This window comes from Leucopleurus acutus (assembly GCF_964270905.1).
Source record: "Leucopleurus acutus genome assembly, chromosome: 5".
NCBI lineage: Eukaryota > Metazoa > Chordata > Mammalia > Artiodactyla > Delphinidae > Leucopleurus > Leucopleurus acutus.
The window spans coordinates 12,598,557-12,608,685 of NC_139147.1; the positions used below are offsets into that span (position 1 = coordinate 12,598,557).

A 10,129-nucleotide genomic window follows, 5' to 3' on the forward strand; every position below is an offset into this window, starting at 1 on the left:
CGTAACCAGTCCACCACACAGGTGAGGGAGACGGATCAGGGTCACACATGCACGGCGCAGAAGAGTGTGTACGATGGGGGGAGATGATGTGTTCCTGTTTGCCTGTAGGGGTGTAAAGCTGTGGTAAAGCAAATCACAGCTCCCACCAAAGGGCTGCTCGGGGGCGTCACGGATCTGGACGCGGGCGCTTAGAGGGACCTGACACGGAGGCCCGTCCGTGTTGGCAGTGCCGCTCTGAGCTCGGGGGTCAGCGTCAGTGTAGCTCACCAGCTAGAGGACAAGCGGCCTGTGGGTCCCGTGCAGGTGTCACCCAGGGCATGGAACACGAAACACTCCACTTTGTTCCTCACAGCGGGGCAGCGCCGAGGTAGTGTGAGCACAAGTCAGTCTATCATAGGACCTTTTTTTTTTTTTGTAATTAGTGAAAAGTCGTAGAATGTTGATAACGTTAGGGACCACAGGGTTCTTTGGAGGTAACATGGTTGTTTTTAGATGAGGAGACAGCCTCCCAGCTGGGGCCCCCAAGGTTAAATAGCTTGTTCAAGGCCCCACAATCAACCTGTAGTCAAGTTGCTGTTAGAATTCAGATTTGATTTTCATGTCCTCCGTATCTTTATTTTTGGCTGCGTTGGGTCTTTGTTGCTGCGCACGGGCTTTCTCTAGTTGTGGCGAGCGGGGGCTGCTCTTCATTGCGGTGCACGGACTTCTCATTGCGGTGGCTTCTCCTGTTTCAGAGCACGGGCTCTAGGCACTCGGGCTTCAGGAGTTGTGGCTCGCGGGGTCCAGAGCGCAGGCTCAGTAGTTGTGGCACACGGGCTTAGTTGCTCTACGGCATGTGGGATCTTCCCGGACCAGGGCTTGAGCCTGTGTCCCCTGTGTTGGCAGGCGGATTCTTAACCACTGTGCCACCAGGGAAGTCCCCCTGTATCATTTTTTTGTTGTTGTTGTTCCCTGTATCATTTTTATTACATGTTTTTTTTTCTTTACCTTAGAAATTACGGGAGGAAAGAAGGTAATTAGCCATTTAGACTCCAAAGGAACAAACTCTTCTGTGAAAATACCCCAGCAGAGGTCACGGTGGATGGCCTTGGCCTCCCATCCAGTCTGTGCCCCCCAGGCAAGCTGTCCCACATCAGACCTCCTGTCGGTGTTGGAGCACAGGGCAGCATCAGTGGTCCAGGGTTGAGACCGGGGGAGGAGATGTCGGCCCCGTTGCATTCAAGGACCAAGTGACCCAGGGCGCGTGTGAGCCCCCTTTGCTGTGGCGGTTTCCTCAGTGGGAGGCCGATGGGCTGGGTGTTAGCCCTGTGCTGTCTGAAGTGTGGCCAGGCCCCACTCTCCCCACCAGCTGATTAGAGTTTAGGCAGTGGGCTGATGCCTGGGGAGGGGTGACGTCTCCGAAGGACTGGACATCCTTACGTGGTTCCTGGGCCGCAAGAGAAGCCCGTGTGCTGTGTAGAACTAAGGTGTCTTAACTGCGTTTTAATTCTTGAGAACTAATAACCTGGATAAGGATTGGAAAGCCCCGAGGGGGCAGGGATTTATGTCTGACCGCCCCCCAGGGCCCTGCTCCCCTACTGCAGCCGGCCACGGGGTGTCCTGTTGGCTCTGTGGTGAGTGACTGTCTGCTTGTGTTTGCAGAGGAGCACATGTATTTGAAGGTCAACAAGTTCCTGCTGTCCCACGAGCACCTGAACATGAACAAAGTTCCAGGCTTCTACCAGTTCTTCTACAGCTCAGACTTCGAGGTAAGGCTCTGAGGTCTCGGGGTCCTGGAAAGACTCCTAAATGGGGTGCTCAGCCACTGCGCTGACGTTTCCCCGAGGAGACTGTCAGCTGCAGAGCACAGGCTGGGGTGGAGCTCGGGGCCAGGCGGGCCTGTGTGTGGAAACGCTTCCCATTCCACACCTTGATTCTTGGGTGTCTTCTCAGACCTCACAGACTGCTCCAGAGGCCTCGAGTCGTGGCCTCCTCGTTGTATTTTCTTGGTGAAGCCCTGGGTTGAATACTAATGTGCTTTTACAGAACACCCCCTGTGAGTAAGCACAGTTCACTGTATAAACTTGACTTGGTCCCTTATTCCTGACCTGGAGAAATGGAAGCAGAGAGGAGATGCAGGGTTTTTAATAACATACCCAGAAACGGAGGGTGGGGGCGGCTGTGCTGCAGCCTTTGCCCCCAGTTGAAAGTACTGGCGTTGGAAGAGTTTTCAGGGGAAAAGGCCTTCACTTATTTCACAATCGTTTCTTGGTTGCTTGGGTTACAGCAGAAGACGGAGCGGGAGTGGATGTTTGGGCTTCTGCGCCAGGGGATGCGGGACAAGTACTGCTACGAGCTCTGCGCCAGGCGGGGCGTCCTCCACGTCATCCTGTCCTTCTTCAGCAGCCCGCTCTGCGACGACGTGGCCCAGGTAGGCGGCCCGCGCTCCTGGGGGGCTGAGGCCTGGGCCCTTGCATGGGGTTCCATCTGCCAGCCAAGTCCCCGTGGAGTCTCACCCAGCCTGGCCTCCCGATTCTACGTTAGCCTCCGGTGCCCTGGCCTGGGGGCAGGGCCTGTGGAGAGGGAGGGGGGTGATGAGTACCCAGGTGGCTCTGGAACGGCTGAAAGCTCTAGAAACTCGTCACCCCATAAATGACTGAGGTGCTTGGAGACACACCCGAGCCACCAGGATGTCTCACGATGCACAGAAGCTGCAGGTTCTCAAAACTTGGCTGGGAAGATGAGTCGGGAGTCGAACCTGCCTGCCTCACAGCTGACGAGGGAGTCTGCACGTTAGCTCTGCCCCTGGAGCCAGAGCTCATGTCGTGTGAGACATAACTGGGAGAATCATCAGTGTTTTGATTGATTTCTAGCCGGGTCAGCTTCTGCTTGTGGTATCGTGTAAAATGTGGGTAAATAGGAGTGAGTTTGAATAACCCGAATTCGAGTGCGGTAGATTTCTATTTCTTACAGCATGTGAGAGCTCTGAAGCACCCAGTTAACAGCTCCAGCAGGAGTCCCACCGTTCCGTCCCCTCCAGGGGGTGAAATCAAGGCAATGAATGAGCCGCCCGCAGTCCATGGCTGGGCTAGAAACGGGTCCACCCTCCTCCCCACTCAGGCTGCCCCAGATGCGGGCCGTGTGGCTTCCGTGCTGCGTCTCTGCTTGTGGTGGACTAGCGGGTGGGCGGCCCCGGGCCCGAGCTCGCTGTGGCCGTCTGTGTGCTCTGGCCGTCACTGTGGGGAAGGGTGGTCCCACGCGGCCACCACCCTTACGGACTTAGCAGGTGGTACGTGCAGCCCCCGCCTGTAACTGGAACATAGCATTCTGTTTTTTAAAGTATTCCCTGGATCACGTAAGTCAGGTTTTCCCACTGAAGAGTAACTTTCTGTTCTGGGTTTGCAGAATTGGGTTTTGGAAATTCTGCAGAACGCTGCCCGGGATGCCAAATCTGCCTATGAGATCCTGCGGGATTACAGCCTCTTAACATGGGTCCTACACATCCTGGAGAGCAAGTAAGCACCGTGTGTGTTTGTGTGTGTCTGTGTGTGTGTGTGTATCTGTGTCTGTGTAACTGTGTCTGTGTGTGTGTGTCTGTATGTGTGTGTGTCTGTGTATCTGTGTGTGTGTGACTGTGTCTGTGTGTGTGTGTCTGTATGTGTGTGTGTCTGTCTGTGTCTGTGTGTCTGTGTGTGTGTGTGACTGTGTGTGTATCTGTGTCTGTGTGTGTCTGTATGTGTGTGTGTGTGTGTCTGTGTATCTCTGTGTGTGTCTGTGTGTGTGTCTGTGTGTCTGTGTATCTGTGTATGTGTGTCTGTGTGTGACTGTCTGTGTCTGTGTATCTGTGTATGTGTGTCTGTGTGTGTGTGTGACTGTGTGTGTCTGTATGTGTGTGTGTCTGTGTATGTGTGTCTGTGTGTGTGTGACTGTCTGTGTCTTTGTGTGTGTCTGTATGTCTGTGTCTGTGTATCTGTGTGTGTGTCTGTGTGTGTGTGTGACTGTGTCTGTGTGTGTGTCTGTGTCTGTGTGTGTGTGAGAGCGAGAGAGTGTGTGTGCTGTGCGTCAAGCAGAAGGAGGTGACATGGAGACCGTGGCACCTCCTGCCATCTCTCGTGTCTGCTGGAAGTGTCCCGGAGAATCTGTGTTCCCGAAACAGCATCCTCTACACCACCTTTCCGTCTCTTGTGCCAGGTCCAGGCTCCTCCCCTGGAGTGGGGTCCCCCATCTGAGGTTTCAAGATCTCTGCCCTTCCTGAGGCAGAAACAGGGAGCTCCTGTTTCAGGAACGCTCATGCGGTGATGTGGGTTCGCACTCCACTCCCGCCCAGGGTCAAGGTGCTCGGCGAAGAGCCGGTGCCAGAGCAGCGTCGAGGGCTGGAGTGGGTGTTTGTCTTGTTACTGGGGCTGCTGTCACCAGGTGGCTCAAATGACACAGTTTCATTTTCTCGCCTTCTGGAGGCTGGAAGTCTGAGATCAGGGGGCCAGCATGGTTGGGTTTGGTGGGAGCTCGTTTCCTGGCAAACACACTGCCGACTGTGTCCTCACATGACCAGGGAGAGAGAATGAGAGAGCTCTGGTCTCTTTCTCTTCTTACAGGACATTAATCCCATCATGGGGGCTCCATCCTCATGACTTCTAAACCTAATGGCTTCCCAAAGGCCCCACCTCCAAATATAGTCCCACTGGGGTTAGGGCTTCAGCATCTGAATGGGGCGGGGGACACGGTTCAGTCCATAGTGTGACCTGTTTGATTCCTTACACTCTCCTAAGTTTGCGGCTGTGTGAAAAGATGAAGACCTTGTCTCAGCAGACAGCCCTTGGTGGCAGGGATCTTTCTTTCAAACAGCTACCTATGATGATAAGCCTGGGGATATCCAGGCTCTTTCATGCATTTTTTTTTCCTTTTGTGCATTTTTTAAAAAGAATTAAAAGATTTTTCTCTGAAAGAAAGTAATGTCTTATATCTGAAGGCAGCATTGGCTGATTACCTGTTCCTGGCTGTCCTTTATGCTTTAGGGTTGAGTTGTTCTCGTGGGCGGGAAGCCTCTTCTTACGGTGCCGCAGCGGCTCCAGAATGTCCCTCAGTGGGGACTGAGGTGGTTGGCTGTCTAGAAAGGAGGGTTGGGGCCTCGCCCTGGGGTGGAGCTGCGTTTCTGTAGCAGACATCCTGTGTTCACTTAGATGCTGTGTCCCCCTCTTTGGGGGCTGCAGCGGGAGGTGTGAGGATAGATGGTTGGGGGAGAGGGGAGGAGTCTGCCACTTGGGATGGTCACCACCGTCGCAGTGTCTTCCATGGTTGCCGCCCACTCCCTCCAGGAGATGTCACTGGGAGGAGAGGATGTGACAGACTTTCCCACATTTGATTTCAGGTTCCTGGAGACTCGGCTGCTCTCCAACCTCATCTCCCTGCTGCACACGCTGTGGGTGACCACCCTGGGGGACAGAGGCGTGGAGGCAGGGGAGCAGCCTCCTTGCAAGCCTGGGTCCCAGGAGCCCCCGAAGCTGCTCGCCCTGCACTTGGTCGACGAGTTCCTCTACGTTCTCCTTGTGCTCACGAAGCACCTGAGGTAAGCCCCTCCCCACTGGCCATGACCCCTTGGAGGTCACGGCTCCACAGGTAGGCTCTGGGCGGAGGCTGCCATCCCTTCGGTGACGTCAGGAAACCTACTTCAGCTGCTCTTCTTTCCACGTCAACTTCAGGAGGTTCCTTTCAAGGCCCTGAGAACTTAGCACACTCGAAAAGCCTGTCATTCCAGATCATTTTTAGCAGCAAACCATCTAGTGGACTTTTGGATCGAAGCACTCAAAATGTTTTATAGAAGGAACATATTTTCCATGATCTAGGCCTAGGAAAGTTAAGCTGCTCCCAAACTCACCTCCGCTTTCATTAGCCTATGGGCTCCCTTATCCATGAATTCCTTGAAAATTTCAGTATTTTCCCCTTGGAATTACACTCTTGGTTTCCTCAGGAGAGCTCAGTTCTTCTCAGATTCTACTGTGTTAGAGAAAATACACTGTGTGCCCTCAGATTTCTGACTTGGGAACAGGAGTATGCTGATTGAAACCAGAGGATCGATAGCCAATGGACTGTCATCTCAGAATGAAACTTTCTTGATAAAGAACCGGGCATTTGATTTTCTGTTGTTCGGAATTCAATTGTTGGATTCATGCCAGAGCGCCCGTTTCTTATTTTGAGGTTGTCCCGAGACACGTTGGTCTCTGAGAACCGATTGTTATTCAGAATACTGATCGTAAATGTTAAAATTGTGGAAGGCAGATGGTTTTGAATTTTAAATTCCTTAGAACTCGGAGGGACGTGCGTCCCCGCAGCACCCACCGTCAGGTTTGGCCGTGGGTGGTGCCGTCCCCGGGCTTTGCCGAGCCTTTTCCCTCAAGGCTGAGAGTTCCTGAGTCGGAGAGGAACTGGCGGTCCTGGAGCTGTTTAGCGTGGCAGCGGGCACCCTCACCGCAGGGTTTCTGCCCAGCTCTCCCGGTTTCCAGAGCGCTTTCTGTGCCTCCAGGGTGGAGCTCAGACTCCGGGCCCCATTCTGCCTCCCCTGGAGGGGCTCCCTGTTTACTGCGCTGTGTGCTGGGCTCCACGCTCTTGTCTGTTGTGAAGGGTCGCCCGGGCTGTGAGTGGACGGTGTGCTGAGCTGCAGGACGAGGTCCTGGGCTGCCAGACAAGGAGGTGGCCCTGGCTCAGTCTGTGGCGTTGGCTCCCACAGGCCCGCCTTGGCCTCCACCCAGCTCACCAGCTTCTTCGGGGCACTCGACTCCGTGCTGAGGTACCGGGCCACCGTGCTGCAGGCCTTCAGGGACATGAACCGCTTCACCGTGAACGAGACTGTGCTGTCCACCAGGGATGCCCTCGTCCTCCTGCACCAGTGGAGCCTCGTCGAGAGAGACGTCAGGCTCCAGGAGGACCTGAGAGCAGCCGCGGAGAGATGCCAAGTCAGGGAGCTGCTGAGTGAGTCGGAACCGCTCCCCAAGCTGTGCTCGCTGCCCCGCGGAGCAGCCGGCGTCTTACCGTCCCTGAGCGGCATGTCTGCAGCTTAGAGACAGGGCCTGTCCGTCTTCATAGCCCGAGAGGGAGCAGGGGGCCGGCTTTGAGTCCCAGCTCTGCCGCTAACCAGCGCTCAGCTGCTACGATAGCAGTAACGACGGGTCACAGGGAAGCACTGAGCACTCGCTGTGCTCCAAGCGTGGGGACGCGTCCCGGGAGGGCATAGCCCGTGGGCCGCCCCACCATCTGCATCTGTGTGTGTGTTAGGGGGTGGGCAGAACACGAGTCTCACTGCCTTTTCTCTTTCCTGTGTGTGTGTGTGTGTGTGTGTGTGTGTGTGTGTGTATGTGTGTGTTGTACGTGTGTGTGTGCGTGTATGTGTCCGTGTGTGCGCGCGTATGTGTGTACGTGTGTGTGTTGTGTGTGTATGTGTGTGTATGTGTGTGTATGTGTCCGTGTGTGCACGCGTATATGTGTGTACGTGTATGTGTGTGTGGTGTGTGTTGTGTATGTGTGTGTGTGCGCGTGTGTGGTGTGTGTGGTGTGTGTGCGTGTTGTGCGTGTGTGTGGTGTGTGTGCGTGTGTGGTGTGTGTGTGGTGTGTGTGTGTGCGTGTGTGTGGTGTGTGTGTGTGCATGTATGTGTGTGGTGTGTGTGGTGTGTGTGTATGTATGTGTGTGTGCGTGCGTGTGTGTGTGTGAGACAGAAATGCTCAAGGATAAGAACAAGCCAGCTGGGCCAGCCCGAGCCAAAGGCCTCCGGGGCCGGAAGCGGAGGCCTGGGGAGGCCGAGGAGGCGGTGGACCCCGAGCTGCCGGCGTCCACCTTGGAGGCGTGCAGGGGCCTCCTGAGGTCCATCCTGACCCACTGGGGGCCCGTGTTTCCTGACCCCGAACCTGAGAGCGAAGGCCTAGGCCCCGTGGGCGCCGTCACCGTCCTGGTGGCCGGCTGGGTGCTGCGCTCCGCGGCCGCGAGCCCGCTCGGCCGGGTGGAGACGGCGGGCCTCCTGGGCTGGCTCAGGAACCGCGTCTTGCCGCGGCCAGCGGTAGTGGCCGACCTCCTTCAGGACAGCGCTGTGGCGAGCGGCATGTTCAGGCTGTATAGCAGGTTCTGCGGCGCCGAGGGGCTGGCGGGGCCCGAGCAGAGCGCGGCCAGCCTCTTCAACGCCGTCATGCTGCAGCTGGGGGCGGCCCGCGGCCCCGCCGGGAGCCCCTACCGGCCGATACTCGAGGCCGTCCACCTCTCTTCTCTGAACGCGGAGGATGCAGCCACGCGAGGTAAGCCTGGTGCTCAGGTCGGAGGCTGAAGAAACGCGGGAGTGGGCCTGGGGTGGGGAGCATCTCCTGTTCCTTAGAGCCTGTCGTAAGCCTTTGGGGGCCCCTCTCCACGGTTCTGAGGATCGCGGAGAGGGCGACGGGGCCCTGAGTGCAGGGGGAGAGGAAATCTCTGCCTTTGTCTTCAGGTGAAAGAAACCTTTAGTGATGGTTTTGCTTACAGTGGAGAAAGGTGCTCACATCACAGCCTCGTGTCCCACCGGGACGCGCTATTGCAGAGCAGCGGCTTCCCTAAGTTTCTATCGTTATTACCCACGTGAAGAGTTACGTTTCATGTCACGGCCAGGTGTGTGTGTGTGTGTGTGTACATTCGAGCACACGTGCACAAGAGCACACACATGCGCACACAAACACACAAGTCACACAATTTATGTGCTTGGCGCTTAGCAGGTTCTTAATAAAGGTGTGACTGTACAGACGAGGGCACAGCAGAGGCTGTAGGAGGACAGGAGGGAGGCTGTGACCATGTGCAGGTGACTCCTCCATCCGGGAGGGTGGACCCTTCACTGGGGGATGAGGGACACGAGGGGGAGCAGGGAGGGGGGCGGGCTCATAGCACAGCAGGTGAGCTCACCTGGTAGCCGGGGTGCCCTGCCCTCTCCCGTGGCCGCAGTCGGGGAATTGAATCTGGGCCTGTAAACCTTCTCACCTGTGCCACTGAGGGGATGATGGGAAGTGACTCCGGGCCGCTCCTCCCCAACTTCCGTTGTGGTTCTTGGCCTGGGCGGTCAGCACCAAGGAAGAGGCTTGACTTGTAGTAACTTTTTTTTACATTTCACACACATTCATTCATCGCATGAAAAGATAATTTTAAAATGAACAAGAGAGGTCGACTTAGTCAAGCAAGGTGGAGTTAATTTATGGCAGTGCGCGCTCACTGCCGTCTGGGGCTTCGCACAGCCCTGGGCCCCTGTGCGTGTGGGCGGGTGACTTGTTTTCCGACTGACCGGATTGCGTTCTAATGGCCTCGTCCCTTTCCTCAGCCACTGCTGCGTTCCTGGTGTCTCTGTACATTAAGGACGTCTGGCTGGGGGCCCAGCGGCCAGACACCCTCTTGACCCACGTCCGGATGGTCCTCGACGCCTCGGAGGACGTGGAAGGTGGTGACGAGGAGGCCGTCGTCAGGCTCTGCAAGGACATCGCGGCCGCGATCCCTGACACTTAACCCCCTGCGGCTGGCGCTTCCGGCTCCAGGCTCTAGGAGTCAGGTTGAGTCAAGGGTTTCCATGGAAGGCCTGCGAGATGACGAGCTCTGAATGTTGACCAGGTGTCCTGACAGGAAAAGTTGGCTTCATTTAACTGACTGATAAATAATAAGCTCAAGGGACCACGTGTGCGAAGCGGTCAGGGTTACAGTGGGCTTGGGGACCTTCGGGCCGTGAGCCCCAGTCAGCGAAGCCCCTTCCTCTTAGGGGCTCATTGTTCCTCAAAGAAATACCACAAATCGAGGTGGCGCTTCTGAGTGCGTAAGGGATTCGTGGGCTTTAAAGCCGAAGTGTCCAGAGATATATCAGGCAGAAGAGCAAGAAGAGAGACGCGTAAAGTTGCCTTAAGGCTTTAAAACAAAGCTGTGGAACTTTCTGAATAAATAAGCCCTGCCAGTGTTGTGTTAAGTTATTTTAGTAAATAAAAAGGATGTTACACTAAATCCTTAAAGTATGGAATTGTTTTGACTTCTGCTTTGGAAAGACAGCCTATATTTTTTAAACTTCTGCTTCAAAGGGGGATTTAGAATTTTATAACTTGTTAATAAACGTCTATTTTTGTTAGGTTTTTGTGTTTTGTTTAATTGATTTGATCACAGGCTATTTTTATT

General features: G+C 55.4%; 1 protein-coding gene across 1 annotated transcript in view; it reads left to right on the forward strand.

Moving 5' to 3' along the window:
- URB1 (URB1 ribosome biogenesis homolog) overlaps window positions 1-10,076 on the forward strand; it is a 64,785-nt gene extending 54,709 nt beyond the window's left edge. Inside the window, exons 33-39 of the mRNA XM_082840236.1 lie at window positions 1,642-1,748; window positions 2,267-2,410; window positions 3,385-3,494; window positions 5,348-5,545; window positions 6,704-6,945; window positions 7,687-8,256; window positions 9,297-10,076. Coding sequence (XP_082696362.1) covers window positions 1,642-1,748; window positions 2,267-2,410; window positions 3,385-3,494; window positions 5,348-5,545; window positions 6,704-6,945; window positions 7,687-8,256; window positions 9,297-9,478 — 1,553 coding nt within the window. The 3' untranslated portion in view covers window positions 9,479-10,076. The remainder of the gene's footprint in view (window positions 1-1,641; window positions 1,749-2,266; window positions 2,411-3,384; window positions 3,495-5,347; window positions 5,546-6,703; window positions 6,946-7,686; window positions 8,257-9,296) is intronic.
- Window positions 10,077-10,129: the final 53 nt, after the last annotated feature.